The sequence below is a fragment of the Macaca fascicularis genome, chromosome 13, assembly GCF_037993035.2.
Source record: "Macaca fascicularis isolate 582-1 chromosome 13, T2T-MFA8v1.1".
NCBI classification, from domain to species: Eukaryota; Metazoa; Chordata; class Mammalia; order Primates; family Cercopithecidae; genus Macaca; species Macaca fascicularis.
The window spans coordinates 72855739-72882160 of record NC_088387.1 but is presented as its reverse complement, the minus strand read 5'-3'; the positions used below and the strand labels follow the sequence as shown (position 1 = coordinate 72882160).

The 26422-nt window shown below is 37.7% G+C and overlaps 1 protein-coding gene across 1 annotated transcript in view; it reads right to left on the bottom strand.

Annotated features, from left to right (window-relative positions):
- FSHR (follicle stimulating hormone receptor) overlaps positions 1-25868 on the bottom strand; it is a 189535-nt gene extending 163667 nt beyond the window's left edge. Inside the window, exon 1 of the mRNA XM_045369349.3 lies at positions 25607-25868. Within this exon, the coding sequence (XP_045225284.2) occupies positions 25607-25758 (152 nt within the window). The 5' untranslated portion in view covers positions 25759-25868. The remainder of the gene's footprint in view (positions 1-25606) is intronic.
- Positions 25869-26422: the final 554 nt, after the last annotated feature.

Here is a 26422-nt window from a genome sequence, read left to right as displayed (position 1 = left end):
GAGAAGCCATTTATTTCACCTCTCTATATTTCTCTGTACCACATTTTGGTTCTTTCTACCTAAACTTCCACAAACTCTTAAAAGAACTGCATTAATTCTTGCTGTATTATCTTGAATGTAAAAATCTGACATGGAAATGCTTCAACTACCCTCTCCCCAACTCAAGCACTGTACTTGACACATTTCTAGAAATAAAATCGATAATTCAGAGAAAATATCATTTCCTTCAGGAACAAAAACAATTTCTTTGATTTGCTCCTGTTTGAATAGTTCTCTAGAAGTTCTTTCTACCTACTATGCATTCTCTCTTACTATCATATATTTAATTCCTTTTTTATACCCAGCACATGTCTCACCCTTTCAAGGAAGTGCCCCATCCTTTGTTTATTCTAGTGTAGTTACTTCTTTTAAAGAACTTCTGCAGGACTCAAATATTGCTCTGCCCATCCTATCCTTATGTTATCACGTGACAACTTGAAAAGCCTTGTTCTGTTTTTCTGTGTTTGTGCCGTGTGTGTGCCTATTCTCTTTAGCTGCATTAAAAGAGTCTATGTGTCAGGGCTGCATCCTTGGCTCTTAAATCCCAGCAAATGGCTGTGTACACTATAAGTGTTTAATAAAGATGTGTTGCCTGTAGTTATACATCCTGGGTGATGTACTGCTTTGTATAGAGTCTCAGTGATTTGCTGTGAAGATGGTGAACTCAGGGCTTTGATATAACTTTTGGCTTGTTTTCCATTTGGTACAAGTGCATGCACTCTGTTGTTGAAATTACTTCAGTCAATGGTCAGGACTGTAAATACTCAGGGAAAAGGTCATTTTTGTTTCTATCCTGCTTAGAAGAAAATAAATGTGTTCTTTCCCTTTAATCTAATAAATCAAAGCAGCACTGGAAATCATCCTTTCAGTTATAATTCTATTTCAATGTATTGCTCACCATATCACACTGTTTAAGAAACTGTTATGTCTGCCAAAAAGAACAATTATTGGCCTTATTTTGCAGGTGATAGAGCCATTACCATTCACCAGACCGATATTTAGGGCATGCATACTGAATTATTTTACTCTAATAATGCACATGGGACACATTAAGATAAAAAATGGGATAAGTAACTTCATTGCAATAACATTTATTTCCTCCTGGCTTGCCCAAATGTTCTCTTTTGTTCAAGGGCACACCAAGAACTTCAAAGATGATAATCCTGGGTACCTAACCACTTTGCTTTTTTCAACCACAACCCCCTTACTCTCTGCTTTGCTTGGTGAAGAATGTAGTTGTGGGATTGACTTCCAGAATGACAGTTTAAGGAGCTCTGCTGTCCTGTTCCATAGTGAAACTGATAAAAATTACAAAAACCAAACAAAAACTATTCAGAGTTTCTTGAAATGGTCCTAAGGGCAAAAGACAAAGGAGAACACATTTATTCAAGAACACTTATTAAAACTCAGTAAAAAAAAAGAAAAAAAGGCAAGTTTGTGGTATTTGAACCAAGACCACTTGTTGCCTCTCTCCTCTCACCTCAGAGCGGGTGGATACCCCACTCCAGACTGCTGCAGTAAAGAACGCAGAGTTCCCTCTTCCCTAGCTCCTAACTATAGGACTTTCTTCCCAAGATAAGGAGGACTTCAGCGTTTCTCATCCTTATCCCAGCTGCCCGTTGCTGAGGCTAAGTCCTATGCAACAGCAGTTAACAGGTTGGGGTTCCCTTCTTCTGACCAAGCCACACTTGTTCAAGCAAGGCTACCTTGACCATGACCTGCTGAGAATATGGATCTCTGATAGCTCTTGTCCCAGTTCATGAGGCACTGAATCCAAGTCAGGAGAGTCAAGTTATAAGATCTCACGCTACAAACCACTCAACTGCAAAACACTGCTCAACGAAATAAAAGAGGACACAAATGAATGGAAGAACACTCCATGCTCATAGATAGGAAGAATCAATATCGGCAAAATGGCCATACTGCCCAACGGAATTTATAGATTCAGTGCCATCCCTGTTAAGCTACCAATGACTTTCTTCACAGAATTGGAAAAAACTACTTTAAAGTTCATATGGAACCGAAACAGAACCCGCATTGCCAAGACAATCCTAAGCAAAAAGAACAAAGCTGGAGGCATCATGCTACCTGACTTCAAACTATACTAGGACGCTACAGTAATCAAAACAGCACAGTACTGGTATCAAAACAGAGATACAGACCGATGGAACAGAGCAGAGCCCTCAGAAATAATACCACACATCTACAACCATCTGATCTTTGACAAACCTGACAAAAACAAGAAATAGGGAAAGGATTCCAAGATTCCCTATTTAATAAATGGTGCTGGGAAAACTGGCTAGCCATATGTAAAAGCTGAAACTGGATCCCTTCCTTACACCTTATACAAAAATTAATTCAAGATGGATTAAAGACTCAAATATTAGACCTAAAACCATAAAAACCCTAGAAGAAAACCTAGGCAATACCATTCAGGACATAGGCATGGACAAGGACTTCATGACTAAAACACCAAAAGCAATGGCAACAAAAACAACAATTGACAAATGGGATCTAATTAAACTAAAGAGCTTCTGCACAGCAAAAAAACTACCACCACAATGAACAGGCAACCTACAGAATGGAAGAAAATGTTTACAATCTACCCATCTGACAAAGGGCTAATATCCAGAATCTACAAAGAACTTGAACACATTTACAAGAAAAAAATCAAACAATCCCATCAAAAAGTGGGCAAAGGATATGAACAGACACTTCTCAAAAGAAGACATTTATGCAGCCAACAGACACATGAAAAAATGCTCATCATCACTGGCCATCAGAGAAATACAAATCAAAACCATAATGACATACCATCTCACACCAGTTAGAATGGCGATCATTAAAAGTCAGGAAACAACAGGTGCTGGAGAGGATGTGGAGAAATAGGAACACTTTTACACTGTTGGTGGGACTGTAAACTAGTTCAACCATTGTGGAATACGGCGTGGCGATTCCTCAAGGATCTAGAACCAGAAATACCATTTGACCCAGCCATCCCATTACTGGATATATAGCGAAAGGATTATAAATCATGCTGCTGTAAAGACACATGCACATGTATGTTTATTGTGGCACTATTCAAATTAGCAAAGACTTGGAACCAACCCAAATGTCCACCAATGACAGACTGGATTAAGAACCATGGAATAGTATGCAGCCATAAAAAAGGATGAGTTCATGTCCTTTGTAGGGACATGGATGAAGCTGGAAACCATCATTCTGAACAAACTATTGGAAGGACAGAAAACCAAACACTGCGTGCTCTCACTCATAGGTGGGAATTGAACAATGAGAACACTTGGACACAGGAAGGGGAACATCACACACCAGGGCCTGTTGTAGGGTGGGAGGAGCGGGTAGGGATAGCATTAGAAGATATACCTAATGTAAACGTCAAGTTAATGGGTACAGCACACCAACATGGCACATGTACACATATGTAACAAACCTGCATGTTGTGCACATGTACCCTAGAATTTAAAGTATATCTATGTATCTATATATCTATATCTATATCTATATAAAATATCTCAAGCTAACCCTTCCATTGACTGCTTAGCTCCTAGAGTGATGGTGTCTGAGAGAAGCCTGACATTTCTGAGCCCAGCTAAGAGATTTTGATTTGGAGGAGAAGCAGGCTATAAAACAGGTTACGGGTCATTTTCCCCCCCGACGTAACTGACTTTGTTTGCAATAGAATGTGGAGAAGTTTAAGCCTAAGATCATGCTTGAGAACGATAGAGGTTATGGTGAAAGGTAATTGGGAAATTCATTGAGTTAATGAAGCTCTAATTTAGGCCAGCTAGATAGAACTGAGTAAACCATACAGCTCGAAGGAGCCATCTGGGAGTCAGAACAAATATCAAGCACTAGCCTCAGAATGATTTCTTTGAAGAAGCCATAATATGATTAAATTAATTTGCAGAGGAATTTATGCCCCAGGGAATTGTTGAGAACAATAGCACTGTCTGATTGCAATTAGTGAAGACAAACAACTAGGTGTGGTCAGGGAAACTGTGGAAGAGAGCCCTATCTTTACTATCATTATCCCAGGGGACTGAGCAATCCAAAGCTATACCTCCTTAAAGAGTAACATTAGAGGCTTTCACTAAATTAACCCACAAGGTCACTAAATAAACAAAAATAACAAGCCATGTAAGGGGGAACCAATATGCAGAATGCTATAATATATTATATAAAATGTGAAGTTTTCAGCAAACAAGTTACAAGGCATGAAAGAAACAAAGTATAACCTATGCACTGGAAAGAAAGCAGGCGACAGAAACTGCCAATGAGAGTGATCAGATGCCATATTTAGCAAAAAAAAAAAAAAAGATTTCAAGGTATCCATAATAAATGTATGAGTAAAGGAAAACATGATTAAGGAAATAAAGGCATAATAATATTGCAACAAATAATGACTGTCAATGAAGAAATTAAAAATATTTTAAAAATCAAATAAAATTCTGGAGTTAAACAGTAAAATAACTAATCACTAGAGGAGTTCCATAGTAGATTTGAACTTGGAGAGGACATATTTAGCCAACTTGAAGATAGATCAATAGATATTATTCAAGCCAAAGAACAGAGAGAAAAAAGAATGAAGAAAAATGAAGAAGCCTTAGAGAAATGTGGGGCAAAATTAAGTACACCAATATAAGCATAATGGGAATTGTAGAAGGAGAGGAGAGAAAGAAATAAAAAAATGAAGAAATAATGGCTGAAAACTCAAAAATGTTAAAAAAAAAATGCCTTATACATCTAGGAAGCTTGATAAACTGCTGTAGGAGATAACTTCAAGAGACCCATAGACAGACACGTCATAGTAAAAATTCTGAAAAATCAAAGACAAAAAGAGAATCTTGAGAAGAGTAAGAGAAAAATGACATTACTTGTAAGGAAATCCAGTAGGATTATCAGCTCACTTCTCTTGAAATTTTTGGAGGACACAGGCCGTGGGATCACATATTTAAAGTGTTCAAAGGAAAAAAATGTCAACCAAGAATACTATATTAATATAAACTATCTTTCAAAAATTAAGGCAAAAAGTTTTACAAGATAAATATAAATTCGGAAAATTTGTTGGTAGAAGACGTGCTTTATAATAAATACTAAAGGAAATTCTTCAGACTAAAGCTAATGACTCCAATGGTAATTTGGATCTACACCAGAAATGGTAGTTAAGTAATCTAAAAAGACTCTATAAATACATATTTTTCTCCTTTCCTCTCTTATCTGATAGGAAACAGAGTTATATAGGCATAGCAATCTCTCTCACACACACATACACACAAACACACACACAATGGAATTAATCTATCAAAAATCTGAAGCTTATCCTTGTGAGATAATATGCATATGGTAAATCTTAGAGCAACCATCTAAATAACAAAATTAGAAAACTTAGTAAAATATTAAAGAAATTAAAGAGCAACATTAGAAAATATTCACTTAATGAAAAAGAAAATAGTGAAGAAAGTAGAGAAAAAATGGTGATACATAAAAACAAAATGGTGAATGTAAATCCAACTATATCAGTAATAACGTGAATAGATTAAACAATCCAATTGTAAGACAGAGATTTTTTAAACTAAGTAAATACAATCCAACTATGGGACACACATACTAGATTCTATAACACAAATAAAGAGGTATGTCATGCAAATAGCAACCACAGATGCTTAAATAGCATCCAACGGAAGAGATGTTAAAGCGAAAAATGTTACTGGAGACAAAGAGGAATAATTTATAATATTAAAAAGGTCAATCCATCAAGAAGATATAGCAACAATAAACATATATGTATTCATATGTACCTAATAACAGAGCACCAAAATAACTGGGGCAAAAATCAGCAGGAATTAAGGGAGAAATAGATGTCAAAATAATACTTGAAGATGTCAGTACTTATTTTCAATAATGGATACAACAACTAGACAGAATATCAAGGATATAAAATACTTGAGCAATGTTATAAATCAATTAGACCTAACAGACAGGCATATAGATTAGTTAATTCAACAATAGGAGATACATATTCTTCTTAAGTTCACATGGAACATTCTCCAGGATAGACCATATGCTAAGCCATTTTAAAAAACTTCACTATTTTTGATTGAATAGAAATAATACAAAGTATGTGTTCCAACTGCAATGAAATGGAATAAATAATAAATATTAGGAAAAAAATTTGGGAACTCACAAATATGTCAAAATTCACCAGCACAGTACTCTGTAACAAAGGATAATAAATTTTTAAAAAAGGAAAAGAGAAAACACTTTGAGATGCATGAAAATTAAGACATAACATACTAAACTTATAGAATCCAGCTAAGGTAATGCTTATAGAAAAGTTTATAGCTATTAATACCTATATTTGAAAAAAAGATCTCAAATTAATAACCCAACCTTCATCAAAAGATCCTGGGAAAAGAAGAGCAAATTAAAGCAAGCTAAAGGAAGGAAATAAAGATTGTAGTTGACCCTTGAACAATGTGGAGGTTAGGTTTACCAACACCCATGCAATAAAAAAATTCACATGTAACTTTGAATCCTCTAAAACTTAACTACTAATAGCCTACTGTTGACCAAAAGCCTTACTAATAACAATTAACACATTTTGTATATATATTATATACTGTATTCTTACAATAAAGTAAGCTAGAGAAAAGAAAATATTGAGAAACTTTTAAGAAAGATGGGATATGTTTGCTATTTATTAAGTGAAATGGATCATTGTAAAGATATTTATCCTTATCATCTTCACATTGAGTAGGCCGAGGGGAGGAGGAAGACAAGGGGTTGGTCTTGTTGTCTTGGGGGGCTGGCAGAGGTGGAAGAAAATCTACATATAAGTGGCCCCACGTAGTTCATCCATGTTATTCTATGGTCAAGTGTCAACAGAAATTAATAAAATGAAGAATAAAAAAATAGACCCCAAAAGCTAGTTCTTTGAAAAGATTAAAAAAAGATGACAAACTTTAGATAGAATGACCAAGAAGAAAAGATAGTAGACTCAAATTAGTAGAATCAGAAATGCAAGATATGATATTACTACTCACCTTAAAGAAAAATAATTTAAAGGAATATTTTTACAAATGCACACCAACAAGTTAGATAATTTATAACTTAGATAAACTGGGAAAATCACTGGAAAGACACAAACTACTGAAACTGACTCAAGAAGAAATAAATAATATAAATAGATTGTATCAACTGAAGAAATTAGAATTAGCAGTCAAAAAACTACTTCCAAAGAAAATGCCAGATCCAAATGGCTTCACTGTTGAATTCTACCAAATATTTAATGAAGAATAAATACCAATTATTCACAAACTCTTCCCAAAAGTAAAAAGTGAGAAAATACTTTTGCACTCATTCTATGAGGCCAGTGTTACTCTGATATCAAAACCAGACAAAACATCACAAGCAAATAAAACTACAGACTAGTATCTCTTATGAATGTAAATTAAAAAATCCTCAATAAAATATTCAAAAACTGAATCCAGCAGCATATAAAAATAATTATATATCATGTTTAATTAATTGAGTTTTATTCCAGGGGTGGCAAAGTTGGTTTAATATCCAAAAATCAATTAATGTAATGTATTAAATCAGTATAAAATAAAACAAATATAACATAATTGTCTCAACTGACACATGTAAAGCTTTTGACAAAATCTAACACCTTTTCTTCGTAAGAATACTTAACAAAAATAGAAGGAAACTTCCTCAATCTGATTAAAAGGCATCTATGAAAAAACCACCGCTAACATCACACGTAATGATGAGAGATTGGATGATTTTCCTTAAGATCAGGGCCAAGACAATGATGTGCACTCCCGCTACTTCCATTCAACACTGTACTGAAGGTTCTGGCTAAAGTAATTCGACAAGAAAAAGTAATAAAAGGTATACAGACTAGAAAGAAGTTAAACTAATTCTATTCACAGAGGATATATTCCTGTACAGGGAAAGTCCTATGGAATCCATTAAAAATTATTAGAACTAATAAATGAGTTCAGCAAGTCTCCAGGATACAAAATCAATATACCAAAATCAATTGTAGTTCTCTTTACTTGTGAGGAACAAATGAAAAATAAGAGAAAAATTTCATTCACGAGAGTATTATGAAAAATGAGCTTAGGAATAGGTTTAACAAAAGAAGTGCAAAACTTATATCTTGAAAGCTATCAAATAATCCTTGAAAGAAAATTAAAATAGATGGGAAAATATTACATATTCATAGGTCAGAAGACTTAATATTGTTAAGATGGCAATACTCCCTAAACTAGTCTATAGGTTCAGTGCAATCCCTGTTAGTATCCCAGTTGATTTCTTTGTAGAAATTGACAGGCTGATTCTAAAATATATATGGAATTTCAAGAGATTCTAAATAGCTACCATCCTGAAGGGGAACAAAGTTGGAGGATTGTACTTTCTGACTTCAAATCTTATTAGAAAGAAATAGTAATGAAGACAGTGTGATACTGACACAAGGATAGGTATGTAAGTAAATGGAATAGAAATAATCAGAGTCTAGAAATAAACTCATATATCTATCTTCAACTGATTTTCAATACGGTTCCCAATTGTTTAGTAAGGGACAATTAAATATTCACATGCAAGATTGAAGTTGGATACTTACCAAGCATCATATACAAAAATTAACTAAAAATGGAGAAAAGACCCACATGTAAGAGCTAAAATTATACAACTCCCAGAAGAATCCATAAAGATATAAATCTTCTTAATCTTGGATTTGGCAAAGGATTATTGGATATGACACCAATAGCACAAACAATAGAATGAAAAAAACACATTGAATGTTATCAAAACTTAAAACCTTTATGCTTCAAAGGATACCTTCAAAAAAGTGAAAAGCCTCACATAATGGGACAAAAATATTTGTAAATTATACATGTGATAAGGGATTTATATCTAATAGACATTTAGGGAAGAGATATAAATGTCCAATAAGCACATGAAAAGATGCTTGGCATCATTAGTCATCAGGGAAAGGCAAATAAAAACCACAGTGAGATAGCACTTTATACTCAAGAGGATTGCTGGAATCAAGAAGTCAGATATTAAGCAATTATAATGATGTGAAAAAATAGTAAAGCTCATACACTGTTCGTGGGAATGTAAAATGGCTCAGCCACTTTGGAAAAATAGCCTGGTGATACCCTAAATTAGGATTAAACATGACTCAGCTATTGCACTCCTAGGTATATACCAACAAAACTGAAAACGTATGTCAACACTAAAACTTGTACACAAATGTTTAAAACAGCATCATTCATAATAGCCCAAAAGTGAAAACAACCCAAAAGTCCATCAACAGATGAACAGATAAACGAAATGTGGCATATCCATACAATTAAATATTTTTCGACCCTTAAAATAGTAGAGAACTGATACATTATAATTTGAATGAACCTTGAAAATATTATGCTAAGTGAAAGAAGAAGGTAACAAAAGACTTCATATTGTATGATCCCACTCATATGAAAGTCCAGAATAGAGAAATAAATAGAGACAGAAAGTAGATTAGTGCTTGCTCAGGGAGGAATGGAGGATGGGAAGGAAGAAGGATGATAGCTAACATGTATGGGTTTCTCTTTACATTTTCTATTTCTGATAAAAATGTTTTAAAGTTGACAATGGTGATGGTCACACATATCTGTGAATATACGAAAAGCCATTGAAATGCACACTTTAAATGAGAAGATTGTATTATATGTGAATTATATCTCAAAGCTATTTTTTTTTAAACAATGCAAAAGTAAAACAAAATACCAGTGGAATTCTAATGCACATAGTATCTGGAAGGTGCTCCCTTGGGTGTGTGGGGTATGAGATAAGGGTGGTAGTGGGAGGTCGTCTGTGCAATAGCAAGCTTAAAATTGTTGGCTTTGGCAAGAAAGGACAAACAATACATTTAACTACCTACAAAATCTTAGACAAATCATTTCCTTTCACTGGGCTTCATTTTTCATTCCTAAAACAAGGGGAAGGGGGTAGTATATACTGTCTCAAGCTCATCTGGCAAAGTTTTCTAATTTGAAGAACAATGCAGATTTTCACAGGAGGCTTGGCCCACATAGAACTTTAAAAAGGCATTTTGGTGTCTACCATCTATTTTGGATTGTACATAGTACCTTTCTCAACCCTTCAGTTCCTTTGGGTATATATGGAGACTGATTTGCCGAAGCCTATTTTCAGTTAGCTACATTTTACTAAATCAGAGTTTCCTGAAGTGTGGAAGGTAGAATACTTATGAGTTATACACAGTTGGACTGCCTCTGAGAGCCTTTAATAGGTATGTGCGTGTGAATCTCTAGAATGAGGGTATAGCATGAAGCATTTTCCAAACCAAGCTGACCGTGGAAGACCTTTTAAAAATTTACTTTTTATGGAGTGTCATGAAATTAGGGTTGTGAGGTATATACTTGGAGAAATGCTAAAGTGTCAGTCTTTATAAGGTAAAACATTTTTAACTTACAAGAATTTTTTTTTTTTTTTTTTTTTTTTTTTTGAGACGGTGTCTCACTCTCTCGCCCAGTCTGGAGTACAGTGGCGCGATCTTGGCTCACTGCAAGCTCTGTCTCCCAGGTTCACGCCATTCTCCTGCCTCAGCCTCCCGAGTAGCTGGGACTACAGGTGCCTCCCACCACACCCACCTAATTTTTTGTATTTTTTAGTAGAGACAGGGTTTCACCGTGTTAGCCAGGATGGTCTCGATCTCCTGACCTCGTGATCCGCCCACCTCGGCCTCCCAAAGTGCTGGGATTACAGGCGTGAGCCACTGCACCCGGCCCCAAGAAATTTTATGTTTTAAATGCAGAGTATTTGAAATTAGGGCAATCTTTAAGGCTCCAAGTATTGATTTACTAATGGTGGTATTGTGACAAGTAGCAGAGGATATATTTGGGGGCAACTGAGCCAGCTTAGTGCCTCTCAGGTTGTACTACATAGAGAACTATGGATTTGTTAGGGCAGCTTTGAACTAAATAGTACATCACATCTGATGTAGTTTGAATATTCGTCCCCATCCAATTCTCATGTTAAAGTGCAATCCTCAATTTTGGAGGTAGGGCCTGGTGGGAGGTGTTTGGGTTATGGAGGTGGATCCTTCACGAATGGCTTGGGTCATCCCCTTGGTGATAAGTGAGCTATTGGCTTGAGTTCACACAAATCTGGTCGTTTGAAAGTGTGTGGCATTGCCCCTGCACCCCCATCCCCAACCCATTCTCTCTCTTGCTCCTGCTTTTGCCATGTGATGTATAAGCTCCCACTTGGTTTTCTGTCATTAATAAAAGCTCCCTGAAGTCTTCCCAGAAACTGAGTGATGTCAGCTGTATGCTTCCTGCACAGCCTGCTGAACTATGAGCCAATTCGACCTCTTTTCATCATAAATTACCCAGCCTCAGGTATTTATACTGCAAGAATGACCTAATACTAGAAAAATTAGCCAGGCATGGTGGTGCATGCCTGTAATCCCAGCCACCCAAGAGACTGAGGCAGGAGAATCGCTTGAACCCAGGAGGCGGAGGTTGCAGTGAGCCGAGATCACACCATTGCACTACGTCCAGCCTGGGCAACAGAGCGAGACTCCACCTCAAAAAAAAAAGAAAAAAAAGAAAAAAATAAGAATGGTCTAATACAAGATCTAAAATGAGAAAACAAAGGTACAGTTCCCCATATCTAGAAATAAATCTTAGAAAAGGCTATGAGGTCATGATAGATCAATAGATCAATAATTTTTTTTTCCTGAACTCTACGAGATTTTTAAAATACCATCATCAAGTTTCATCTAATTCAATGAGGAGCATTTAGGGAGGATTTACAGTGATTCCTGAGCCTCCATTAAGTACTCCGTTTTCACATGGCATTCACTTCTGCTAAGCCTCTACATCTGCAGAAGATCAGCTACTCAACCTGCAGAGAGTCAACTACTGGGCACCATCTTCATAAGAAATGTGTACAAGGCAAAATAAAGTTGGAGCCAGCCCTATCTACTGCCCACTCTATAGATAGGCATGCATGTTGTTCAAACAGCTCCTTGACATTAGCCAGCTTTTGATTACTTTGTAATTTATTTCTGGAAATTGTCATTGCATTTACTTTTTAGTCCTATTTATTCACAACCCCACTGATTCTTTCTCTCTCCTCTTCATGGAGTAGTTACTCATACCCATCTGTGTTAGGCTGTTCTTGCATTGCCATTAAAAAAATACCTGAGACTGTAATTTATACGGAAAAGAGGTTTAATTGGTTCATGGTTCTGCAGGCTATACAGGAAGTGTGTGGTGCTGGCATCTGCTTGGCTTCTGCAGAGGCCTCAGGGAGCTTTTACTCATAATGAAAGTTGAAGGAGGAACAGGAATCTCACATGGCAGAGCAGGAGCAAGGTAGCAGGAAGATACCACACTTTACAACAACCCAACTTCACGAGAAGTCACTCACTATCAAGAGAACAGCACCAAGCCATGAAAGATCCACTCCCATGACCCAAATACCTCCCACCAGGCCCCACCTCCAACAATGGGGATTACATTTCGATGTGAGATTTAGAGAGGACACACATCCGAATTATGTTGCCAACCCTGGCTGGGTGTAGGAGAAGAGTGCAGTGCTAATCTTCAGCTTACTGTATATGGGAGACAAAATAATACATTAGTAAAGATGAGTCCAGCATTTTAAGTCCAGCAGATGTAGGTGCTCAGATGAAGAGTTTAGACTTTTACTTTAGGAGTTCAGAGTAAAAAGAGGTCCACTGTCTCTTTTTTTCCTGGTTCATACAAAGAACGGGCATGTTAAAATCAGGTATATAAGAGATGTCAATTTCAATTCTGATGCTGAGAAGCTGAGTGACTTTGGGCTAGTTCTTAAATTTTATTTTCCTTATTTCCAAACTAGGGACAGTAATAGCTACAGTGCAAAATTGTTGGGCAAGGTGCTATAGGTGGCATGCAGCATAGTGGCACAGTAAGGCTTAGTAGACGTTTGTTACATTCAGTCTTTCCTTCTAGTTATTATTTGCTTGAGAAGCCCTTTCATTTATTCTTTCAACTCATGTATGTATTGAGTGTTTATTCTGTGCCAGGGACTATTCAACATGTTGAAATCTTTGCCATCATTCAACTTTAGTTCTAGTTTCTAGTGGTGGGGAGGAAAGTAAAGAAATGAAAACATTCCAGTTGTAGTAAGTTTATGAAAGAAATGAAAGTGTCATACACTGGAGCAATGGGATGTGCTATTACAGTGGAGTGGTCAAAAAGACCCTTCTAAGGAGGTGGCATTTGGGTAGAGACTGAAAAGATGAAAAGTCATTTCGTGCCATCCCATCATGCTGAAAGATGTGAAGAGGAGAGAGAAAAATAGATCTAAGGTAGGAAAGAGCCAGTGTTTCAGAAGAGTAGAAAGGGGTCTAGGGTGACAGGAAGAGGTCAAATCATGGGGTGCCTTGTAGTCATGGCAAAGCACATTAACTCCAAAAGGAAAGATATTTTGTCTGTTTTGTTCGCTGCTGACTCTCTAGCACTTCAAACAGTGCTTGTCATAGTAGGCAGTCACAAAACATGAGTGTAATAAATTTTATTCTAAATGAAGTTCTATGTAATTGGATGTCATATGCCTTTGAAATGTCTCTCTAGCTGCTGCATAGGGGATAGACTGTTAATTCAAGAGAAACAAGGGAATGGAAAAGGTAGGGGACATTGCAGTAGCCCAGGTGAGGGATGATGGTGAATTAAGCTAGAGTGGTGCTAGGGGAGATACAGATAAGTGGAGACTTTGGAGCTACATTTTATGTGTCAAATCCCCAGCACCTGTTGATGGACTGGATTTGGGAGTGAGAGTTTGGTGACATGTGCATTTATACAGATGATGAAGGCTGGGAGAAGAGATTCTGTGGGGCTTGAGGGGAGGCAATTAAGTGTACTATTTTCTATTTGTTGGTTTTGAGATGCTTGTAAAAGTGTCAAGTAGAGCAGTCAAGGTTTCAGTTGAATATTACATGTCTTGGGCTCCATAAGGCAGTCAGAAATGGCACACATATTCTGGATGTAGGTGATATTTAAAACTGTCTGGATGAGCTCACCATACAGAGAGAACAGATACACGACAGAAGAAGGTCCAGGATGAAGCCTGGGAACTCCAACATTTAGAGGCTGAGAAGCAATAGAGGACTTAGCAGAGGAGATCAAAGTTTCGCCTCAGCTATAGGAAAAAAAAACTAGTGTGGAATCACAGAAACTGAAAGTCAAAAGAGAAATGCGTGTCAAGTACTCGAATGGTCACTGCGTGGAGTGTTCCTGAGAGGTGTATAACTTGTGAATAGAGAAGTGACCACAGAATCTGTCTCATGAATTGAGCACTTTCCTCTTATATTCCAAATTGTAAAATGTGATATAATCACTGTATAAAACATATGGAAGATAAAGAGAAATTTATTGATACCTGTGACAAGAAGAATTTTCAGCTCAGTGGAACCATGGAGACAGAGCCAGACTGAGTGGGTGAATAATGAACGGGAATTCCTGGGTAGAAATGGCGTATTAAACAAACAACTATTTGTTTCCTCCTGAAACTCCATTGAGAAGACAATAAGGGAATTTGGTTTTTAAATGAATAAAGCAACAAGGACAGAAGAACAAGAGCAAGAAAATTTTCGGTTTGCAAAGAGAGAGAAATGTGGTTCTGGAACTAGTACTGACAGCATCCCAGAAAGCTGAATTAAAATCTGCATTTCACAATATATTCCTCTGCTTTGCAAGCACATTAAAGTTTAAGAAGTGATACTTGGTAGACTCTAGAAAATGGAAGCCAAAGTGATTTATACTGCACCATCCCTAAAACACTTAGGGTTTGGAGGCACTGGTATCTCTAGGAGTGGGGCAGGGGTGGAAATCGGGTAAAATGGATAAAATAAAGAGGATTGGTGGAAAGTATATTTAAGGGGCAGCCAGACTTTCCTCTCAGAACAGTCAGGGGAGTGCCCCTACCCACCTGAGCAACACCCCAAAGATTTATTTTTTAGGGAGCATAAAACAGGGAGTTTCTGGACTTGAGGATGCCAGATACCACTTACGACTGCTGGATGTTGAGACCCTAGCCCTTTTCACAGCCACCACAATGCTGGTAGTCAGGACTTCATCCTCCAGTAGGAGTTTGGAAGAATTTTCTCCAGGAAATTCAACCAGCCCCAGTCAAGACATAAAGATTTTGATGCAGCAATTCCCCGACAAACAGCCTAGCTGTTTTTTTGACTGAGTTTCTTACATCTTCTGCTGCTGCTCTTGTTGCTCTTCTTCCTCTGGAATCTCACCCCAAACATTTGCTTCCAGAGCCACTTTGTAATTTTCCTATCTGACTAGCATAACTGTTTGCGCTTCTTTTCCCTTATTTCTAGTATTTGTTTGGGGGAATGAGATGCCATTCCAAGACTGTGTTCTTATTAAAGGAGTTCAGCAGATTTTCACAATCAGGGGCCTGATAAGCAATTTTGCTACTGGATTCCAGATGAGCTCTTTGGTGTTCATCATAATTGCAATATTTTCTTTCATTGCTTTTCCAGTTTGTTTTCTAACTTAAAACAATGTTTCTTGTTGCATTTTCTACTGTACTCTCCAATGTATTTACTGACAGAAATGCTACATTGCTTGCCCACAAAACAAACAGAAATTACATGAAGGTTTCTTCCTTTCCTGCCCTGATGAGAAATTAGCCTTGATGGGTACATGGTAGTGGCAAGGGTTTGGTGCTGACTGTGGATAACTGCTCAGGCTGTGATCTGATGGTGGACAGTGATCATTCTTTTGCATTTAATTTGGTTTTCTATCCTGAAGCTAATATAACCATGCCAAATAGTTTGAAATTTAAAGGACAAGGAAATTACTTGTAAGTTCAAGAGCATTCTGTAATTCCTTATTACTGTCTCCCTTATGCCAAAGCAGAATTTCTTAAGGGGTGTCATTTTTGGAGGGCTATGGGCTTTGTTAAGATTAGCTCTGGTCTTTTACTAGATTCAAGATTATCCCAGCTGCTTTGGGGGAAGTTGGCATACACAGCCCATTGACAGGTAAACTTTTACCCAACAACGTAAAATAGTATTTATGAATACGAGCAGTTTTGGAAAAACAGTGAAGTTGGCAAAACAATGCAGCCTACGTTTTCCTTTGGTGCTCTTTTCTATCTTCTGTGTTAACTTCTTTTATCCAAACTGAAAAGATTCAGTCTCTTGTATTTTGACAATTTGTAAACTTCTAGTCAAACTTAAATATTTGGACATCTTTCCATTGAACCCTATCATTAATTTGCTGATTGTTCATTATATTTTAGTTCAGGTCTGTGCCCTTCCTGTAAAATAAAGCAAAGGTTTGCTATCTTTAAAGCAATGGAATATTTTGAAAGTGGCTCTGTATAGCCCCTGAAATCATCCCAGGGTGGTCAAGAAGGCAAATCTAGATAGGACGGGCCAGTGGCTGTCTTCTCATCACCGCTCTTCTGGCATCACGCAGGCAGGTATCCATTTTTTCTAGCTCTCACAATCTATGATTTCAGATTGCACAAAGCAACATGCAATTAGTTGTCAAATTAGTGATTTTGACAATGACTATTCTGAGTTCTGAGAGAGATACTGATAGTTGCGGGTAAGAGCAAGGAAAAACATTGTCATTGCTTGTTTGAATTCTTTTTTAGCAACTTCATGAGGACAGGGATCTTGCCTTTCCTATTGATTGTTTTCTCTCCAGTACCTAATATCGACCCTTGCACATATATAATTAATAAATATTTGCTGTTCAAAGAAAACTTCATGAAAAATAGCATCTTTTCTTTGGTCTCAAAGGTGAGTAATATTGGAGTAGGAGAATGTATTCAGGCTGGAGAAAATAGTACTTGAGTAGGGGAATATAAAACATATTTGGAAGCTGACGAGTAGAACATAGCACATAGAGCATAGGGTTGAGAGGATGGAAGAGAAGAGATGAGACAGAAGAGTTAATTTGAGGCCAACATACAGAGGATCTTAATGCCAAACTTGTGATTTTGGATTTTTGTTCTGAATTTGGGCATTGGTGCCCACAGAGGAATTAAACCAGTACAAGATCTCAGAGCAGGAATCTGGGAGGGAAGAAGATGGAAAGCTCAGAGACCAATTCAGAGGCTACTATTGTGAGACGATGAGGAACCACAAGAGGCAATGCCATCTTCTAGGGATGTAATCCTACCTTACAAACCAAAATGTTGTAGACTTTCTTAAAGGGGACAGAATATTTGAAACTGAAGCCACTTCAGAAAGTCTAGTGCTCATATAAGGGGCCTTTCTTTCTTGTGTCCTTATTCCAAGAGAATTCAGGAGGGATTCAGTGCTCAGAGACCTGTCAGCTGCTGTTTAGTTATGAAATCATTGCTGGAGATAGGATCCCTCATAAATTCTTTGTTTTAAACCCCTCAACAAATTAAAAATATCGAGAGAGAGAGAGAGATGTTTGTGTGGGGGTTTTCCATGCTGCATCTCAAAATAACAGAACATATTCAGCCCAAGGGAAACATGCTCACTCCCTAAATCCCACAAGCGAGATCAGAGGAGCATAAGGATTACACAGCTGCCAGAATCTGATGCCTAGAGAAAGCCTATTGGTTTGGGGAAGTTTGGTGCCTGAAGATACTTGTAAAATCAAAGCCTTTGAGATTTGAAAAAATCTCAGCATCATTTTACATCAAATTTTCATCAAGTTTGATGAAACTATTGATGAATTTTCTCTCAATATCCTCAATTTGTTGATTTTTCCATTTCATCGAAACAGTTAAACTTTTGAGGTCCCTATTTCTTAGAGGTTTTCATCAAGCTTGCCATTAGAAAGATACAAAAATGGGCTCAGCTGGCATTCTTCATGGTTTCTGACACAGGACTCTGTGATAACTCTATGTTGGCTCTTGCTGAAAAAGGTCTGAGAGACGAGATGAAAAAAAGGACTCATGTCACTCTGAAGACTAAAAGTATAATTGAATTCAAGGGCGTAGCACGGGTTTGGCTGCTTTATTCAAATATTATTTTGCGTATCCTTTGAAGATTTTCAGATCAGCCAGCCTATTTCATACGAAAGAACAAGGTAATGGCATGTTCAGGTCAGAGATACAAAACATGCTCTGAGATACTCCATGGAGAGGTCAGATTAAGAACAAACATCCATATCTCATTATAGTCAGATCCTAGGCAATTAAAAATAATTACTCTCTTTCCTAGCTGACCTTGTGGGCTATATAAGCTAAAATCTAGTCTAAACAAAGCTAAATTGGAGACTCTAAATCTAAGAGCCTAAAGAAAAAGTATAGTCCAATCAACCACAGTGACTAGATAACCCAATTAGTGGCTTTGGAGAAAGATAATCAAAAGTTAAATGAATTTCCCATTTGCTGCCACAATGTCCTACTTTTGAAGCATAGGCTTCTTATAATAGAGGGCTTGGGTGAGGAAGGATAGCTTGCACCTTTAGGTAAACAAGGGGGTTTTATCATTACCAAGCAAGTGCAGTTCTCTGCTATCAAACCCCTACTCTTCAATTGCTAATAATGACTCTGTAAATTATAGCTGTTAGCCAATTCTCAGGATGGAGTTCATCTTCTACTTTAAAGGATTCTTTCCCTGCAATGCAATTTCCACTTTTTCTCTTTCCAGGTGCTGCATTCTATAGCTGTTCCTTTAGTCGTTTTTTTTTTTACTCTTCTGCAGGGAATATAAACCACCCTTTCCCCCAGCCCAATTAAATTGCAAATGTTGGACATAGACATATCATTTCTCACAAAAGTAGGTGCAGGATTTTATGTCAAGAGAAAGAATTATGTATATATTAGTGTGAACGTTGTGCTGTTTGTTTCTGTCAAAGAAGTATCTAAACAAGGCTATAGGAGACTCCAAACATGGGCACTCAGGGCAATTTGCACAGTGGGGTGTTCGGTTTTGATAATAAGAACTATAACAATCAAAATACAACAGAGGAATACAGAAAACTTAAAAATTCAGGATCTAGAATATGACCTTAATTGGCAAAAATTGTATCTTTTGAACGTTTCTGTCTGGTTTAAAGTGATTTTGTTTGGGCAAAATCACTTTCCTCTTTTCAATATTTTTGTTAGGTATAGAGAGGCAAGTATTATTACATAAGTCAAGAGAATTGAATGATGTGCCTAGAGTATAGAATATTCAACTTTTAACTTAGTAGACCTTGTTTCTAGTCAACGTTTCTTTCTTTCTGTATAAATTAATGGATTCTGGAATGACACACAGGAATTTTCTTAAAACAAACACATAAAAAGGCAAGGAAAATAAGAAAGCTATCAAATCCTATAGTAGTTCATTGCAGGAGAAAGCAATAATCATCTTTTATAAGAATCTTTTATTCAATACTGAGGAGCAGAGCAAGTAAACAGATGTAATTCCTCCTGATTTATCGAATCATTTGTTCTACCTGTAATTGAGGGTCCAGAATACACATCGTATTGAACCAGACACACTAAGGTGTTCAAAGAACATTCTCACTACAGTTGAGGAAATAAGACACACATGAAAAATTAAATGCAAGGCAAGATTAAGTGTGAAATGAACTGCACCAGTGTTTGAATGAAAGCAAGCTTAAATAAAGACAGAGTGGTAAGGGAAGACTTCATGAAAGTGGCAACCTTTGAGCGAGATTATAATAAGTAGGTTGAATTTCAAGAGACAAAGAATAAACTGAGAATAGTACAAACAAGAGGCATAACGTAAAGACACAGAGAGGTAGAAATGCACAAAGTATGCTTGAGAGCAACGCCATATCAGCCTTGTGGAGTAGGCTCCTGCTGAAGAATACAGAGAGGTAAAGTCAGAAAGATGAGCTATTGAATGATTTTGAAGTGGGAAATCACAACATTGTGGCAGTGATGTTTTATGGAGGAAATAGAATGACAGTGTGCAGGCTAGTTTGGAGAAAAGAGGGATTGATAAGAAAGAGATAAATTAGGAAGTAATTATATAATCCAGGATTTAGATTGTCAGGACCCAAGCAAAGATGACAATTTTTTTAAAAAAGAATATTATTATTAGTAGCAGAAATATGAAAGGAGCTTGTAAACTGATTAGATGGGTGACCAGAAAAGTTTGAAACCTATATGTTGAGGAGAAGTAAACTGTCAACATTCAACAAATGAGGAAGTTAGGAATGGTTTTCGTAGTTTTGTAATCCATTGTTTGATCTTCTCTTTCTTTACCTCAGAACAGGTAATACCTAGTTACCTCATGGTTACCTACAGTCTATACTTCAGAACCATCTCCTTCATGAGAACACAGTGCACTTTTAAATACCTACTTCTCAGGCACAAAGCAATAAAAACCCATCCAAGGGTCCTTTTCTAGCTGTGATATTGAGCACTGAATTTGAGAGTCAGGAGGCCTGGGTTGTGGTTTAGACTTTAGAAGGAATTTATCCTGATGGTTGGGGTTGGATAGACCAGCCTTTCCCAAAGTGTGCTCTGTGAAATGTTAATCCTCAGAATGCTCTTAGAAAAGTGACTCAGTTTGCAAACATCAAAAACTCTGTTTCACTCTTAGACATCACAGAACGCCTTGGCATAGCAAAGGCTACCCTTTTTGTACAAAATTGATATATCCCTAAGAACTAAGGACCTATTAAAGACTAACCTAGATGCACTTTAAAATTCCTAATAATAATAATATGTGGTTATGGAATATGGAGATCTAAACCAGGACAAGAAAATAAGGAATGTAAGGCAAGGAAAGAAAATGAAAAGAGGAAAAGATAATTCGATAATTCAAAGTAAATGCTAGTGAAATGAGATTGCAATGAGATATGGGAACTTGCTATGAGGGTAAGGTTTAACACAGGCAGCCTATAATATAATCCCAGGACAGGTTTCCTTAAGACAAGAATGACCTTTTCTTCTTTAGTATTATAATCATCTGACCCTGCTGAAGAAAAACATCATTGCGTCCATACTGTTGCTTAGACTTCAAATTTCAGATGTAGAATGGGTGTTTGCATTCTCCTTAGGAATTCTAACTCCAGGAAGAGTAAAGTAAGATCAAAGGCACTTTTCTAGATCCACTGACTGCCTCTAGGTGAAGCTGAGTTTCTAGGATAAGTCAGAAACCAAAATTCCTTTGACTATGGTCAGAATGAACCTGCTCTGTGAGTTCTTGGCAAATATGGACAGCATTAAGGAACACATTTTCTTACCCAGAAAGTAAGTCCATGGAGATTAAGTGCTATGTACACTGGGAGGAGATTATTATTAAACAAACAGGAGGTTGTAAACTACCTCAGAGTTATAGAGATCTTTATATCAATTTTCCAAATCAGTCTCATATCTCTTGACTGACTTGGTCCTCACGAAAGCCCTCTGTGGTAGATAATTTTTGCCTAATATTTTACAGTTGAGAGCAACATTATCATCAATAATAACAGCATGAGAGACATTGTGCAAAGTGTTTTACCCACATTGTCTCATGTAATCCTCATAGCAGCTCTGCCAGTTAGGCATACATGGTGATTTCCACTATACAGCCAAAGGTCCAGATAACAGAGCTAAATTTAATGCAACATCCTAGGTTTAAACTCAGGTCTCTCAAATTCTAAACACTCTGCCATCTCTAACTCATCAGAACCAGCTAAAGGCTGCCCGTGAGTGACCCTGCTCCATACATTAGTACTTTCTCCACAGTGCCATGCTGCCTCAGGCTGCCTAAACCCCACTCAAACTAGTAATATTTAATCCACTCTCTCAGCTATAGTCTAAATCAGAAGTGGGCAATACACAGTCTATGGGCCAAATTTGGCTTGCCCCATGTTTTTCTATGGCCGATGAGCTAAAAATCTTTCTCATAGAAAACCTCACCGGGGTTGAAAAAAATCAAAATAATGCTTTTTTTGTGACATGACAATTACATGAAATTCAGATTTCTGTGTTCATAAATAAAGTTTTCTTGGAACATGTCTGTGTTCATTTACATGTTGTTTATGGCTGCTTTTCTGCTACTGTGATAGAGGTGAGTAGTTGCAAGAGATTGTATAGCCCATAAAGCTGACTTCTGGTTTAAAATGTAAAGGACTGGCCGGGCGCGGTGGCTCAAGCCTGTAATCCCAGCACTTTGGGAGGCCGAGACGGGCGGATCACGAGGTCGGGAGATCGAGACCATCCTGGCTAACATGGTGAAACCCCGTCTCTACTAAAAAATACAAAAAAAAAAAAATAACCGGGCGAGGTGGCGGGCGCCTGTAGTCCCAGCTACTGGGGTGGCTGAGGCAGGAGAATGGCGTAAACCCGGGAGGCGGAGCTTGCAGTGAGCTGAGATCCAGCCACTGCACTCCAGCCTGGGCGGCAGAGCGAGACTCCGTGTCTAAAAAAAAAAAAAAAAAAAAAAAATGTAAAGGACTATTTTCTTTTTTTTTTCCAGAATAAGAAAGGTATAGAGTCAGATGATGTTCATTTCACACAGCATGCAGAGGAGATATAAAAGACTCAAATTTGGATCCCAGCTCTGCTGTCCAGGAGCTGCAGGGATAATTGCCCAAGCTACTCAACTTTTTTGTGCTTTGGTTTGTCTTATTTGGAAAACAGAGCAATAATTCTAAACTTGCAGATTTTGGTGAAGTTTTAATGAAGTAGTGTGTACAAAACATAGTGCATAAAGCAAATAGTAGGAGCCCCTTAGTAAATGAAATCTACTTGCCTGTTGATGGTGCTTCTGTTCTTTTAGCATTAATATCAGCATGGGCAGATCATAGGAAATTAGCAATCTTTCGTGATAGCTGGCAGATGTATCAAATGAAATGAAACTGCTGCAAGGTCAATGGCATGATAGGATAAAAATGTACATAGTAAAATGTAGGAATTGTTTTCCACCTGGTGAGCCTGAGTAACAATGAGGCTTTGATATGTTGATGGATTAAGCAATTGCAGTCAATGAAGTCCAATAATCCATCCACCTACACCTCATGTAATCATCATTAAAGTTGATACCCAAATTTGGAAGACTGTAAGGTAAATTAGGGATACTTAGTTGAACAGGCCATTTCATTCCTCTTCTGCCATTTACTTAGATAACCTTGATTCAGTCTTTTTAAGGAAGCAAAAATAAAGATAATTGCTCTTTCATTCTAACAGTATGTCCGAGTTCTAATTCACTTGACATTGTATCTGCTCTTCAGTGATTAACACACTGACCTCAAATAATTTTCCTTTTTAAAAATCTAATGGACAAAGCAGCATTTCTCTCCTTATCTCAGTATACCTTTCCAGGAAGATTGCAAAGCCAAACCCTAGGATGGTCCACCTCAAGCTCTACCAATGAGTGTGCAGACGACAGAATCTTCTTAAGATTGGGTATTTGGGAGAGCTTCTAAAGGTCTTAACTATACTCCTTCCTTAGGTGGAGGAAAATGCCAACAGCTGGCAAGAACTTTCTTTCTCTTTCTTAGTTTTATGCAACTTTGTCCTCTGTTACATACACTGAAGTAAACAATTGACCTAGAGCTAGCCTTTGTCAAGAAAGTGAAATTTGTTTCTGGTGCTCTATTCATCGCACTCTCTCCCATAATCTCTTTCCACACTGTCTCAACACCTCATACTCTCTTTCCTTAGTTGCAAAATGCTCTTGGCCAGAGATGTGCTTTAGTTATTTATACGTTAGCATTACTTTTTTTCAAAAATTCGTTATCTTGCTCCTCTCATAGTAATTCATACAAATATACTCCCTGAAGCTTTAGGGTGTGGGGGTGGATTTTCTTTCTTTTCTTTTTCTTACTTTTCCCCCTTCTTTCTCCATCTCTTTCTCTTTTTTGGCCTATGTTTTCTTTGCAGAATGAAAAAAGAAAATCTCTCTTCTGGTAATAATATTTCAGAAAGCAGACAGGCTAATGTGGAATCACCCTAAAATTAAAACTTCTTTGGGGCTGTTTGTTTTACCAACTGGATGGCACGGCTTGACCCACATAGAAACATTGGAAGAAGTGGAGTAGGTCCAGGAGAGGTGGAAATTAGGATGTAGGGGGCATCTATATCTTCTAGTGTTCACGACAATTCAACCAAGAAGGCTGTATTAAAATGGCTTCAAAAGTGAGGAACTTGAGGCTCAGAAGGGGTTAAGTAATCATTGAAAGTCACTTAGGAGCAAATGACTTATAGGAGCTCAGGTACATTGGCCTTCTCCTGTGCTTATATTTACCTAATAAACGAGATGGTCTTTGTGCATGGCACATTCTTTAGCATAATCAGGAGTAGCTGTCTAATCTGAGACAGTGTAGCCAAAACACAGAGCTGGCCAGTTATTTTCCCTGCCTCTGCAGCTGCCTCTCGATAAGGACTGAAGACTTGAGATGTTAAGGGGAAATGTGGCAAGCAGAATCAACCAGGTCTGCAAGTCTGCAACTCATTGTCCCTGAGTGAAAATCTGAAATGCAACACCAACATGTTTCAGTGTCAATATGGCAATTGGTGAACTAAAGAGATGACCACCTTCTTCAATTAAATGCAAATTATCCATAGCTTTAAGTGACAAAGGTTGAAACAGGCTTCTGTTTAAAATCCTTGCAACAAAAACACAGAGAGTATCTAAAATCCGAGTCCCAACTTGCTAGTTCTCAGAGAAAGCAGTAACTGCACAATTAAACAGGCTTGCCTCACTGTTGCTCTAATGGAGTCAGACACAGGGGGTTGGGAAACAAAACAAAACAAAACAAAACAGTAGACTGTGAGTCAAAAGGCCTGATTTCTACTTTTGGCTAAATCTCAACTCATCACGAGAGTCTGAAAAATCCTCTTTACTCTTCAGACACCAGATTCCTAATTTGCAAAAGAAAGAGATAGAGTGAGATGGTGTCTAAATTCTTGGCCAACTCTAGGAGTCTACTTCCTGTTAAAATAGTTAAGTAAATTTCTAAATTATTAATCACATTTTTTTCCAGTTGTGTAAAATATTATCCTGTATTTCTCCCTCTCTCTGTGTCTTTCCTATCTTTCTTTCTTTCTTCACGCCCTTTCTCTTCTCTACCACCTCCTTTTTACCCCTAAAAGCAGAATCTCAGTTCAGGAATTATTTCCTGGTGCCTTCAAAGCCACAAAGACTCTGGCCTTTTAGATTCAGTGTCCTCGGGAGACATACCTTGTGTATTCTGTTTAGATCAAAGCCGCCTTTCTGCCTCCAATTCTGGGTCTCCTAAGTTTCTACTTTGCCTTCATTTTCCTTTTCTGGTTCCACTAAAGAGAGTATGAAACCCAAGAGCAAATGCATTGAAAAGACTAAAAACTTTTCCCTTTGCCTTTGGATTTGGGTTCTCACACTGCCGTTCTCTGACAAATGCTGATACAGACTCTCATCTAAGATTCTTGGAAAGCCACAGGCAGGAGGGTTGGGCTGGGGAGTTTGTTGTTTTATTCAGGACTTCGGTCAAGGGGCAGAAATATTTCAGCCTAACAGATATCAGCCTAATGTAAAAATAATAATAGTACTCAATGCACAAATGCCAGCCATGCAGTTGTTCCCGCTCCCTCTGATACTCACAGTTCAACCGCATTCCTCGGGAGGTCAGAAGGAATCTCTGTCACCTTGCTCTCTTGGCAGAGAAAAACCCTGTTAGAGCAGTGACAGATCCGATGATGACATCCTGAGCCCAAGCTCAGGAATGCCAGCAAAGAGACCAGGAGCAGGGCCATAATTACACATCCATCCACCTGCTTTCTTCCTGCATTTGCAGAGAAAAACCTCCACAGATCTCAGAAGCTCCACACAGTGCCCTTATGAGAAGAGATCTGACTTGAGAACTGGTAGGGTCACGTGACGCACCAAGGGATGCTTTTTTTTGGTTACTTCCAGGCAAGATAAGCTACTCTGTTTTCCTTCAAGATTGGGTTTCTTACACCCTGACCTAAGGAACACAGCAAATAGAACCGTTAGGCATGTCTGGAATAGTTTGCATTATTTCATTGCAAAAGTCTCCTTGCTGTTCACCATTCTCTTCTCAACAGAGTAACATGATTGACTTTCTCCAAAAAAGACACAACACACAATATGACACATCACTAAGAGGGGTACTAATAAGTGAAGGGCCAGGACCTTCAGTCTTCAGCATCTATTTCTTCCACCAGCCTACCTGAGAGAAAACCAGCCCTTTTGGGTTGCATTCAATGATCCTCTTTTTTGCTGTAATTATGCCAAAAATGGCACTATTCAGAAACAGGCAGATGCGTTAGCAAACCCTAGGCAGATTTCCGTAGGTGGGAGGTACTTCTGATAGGGTTATCTGTAAGAATAATTGACTGAACTGAGTGACCTAAGAAATGGGCTATTTCTAGTGGAGATTTAGTAAATGCCAGCACG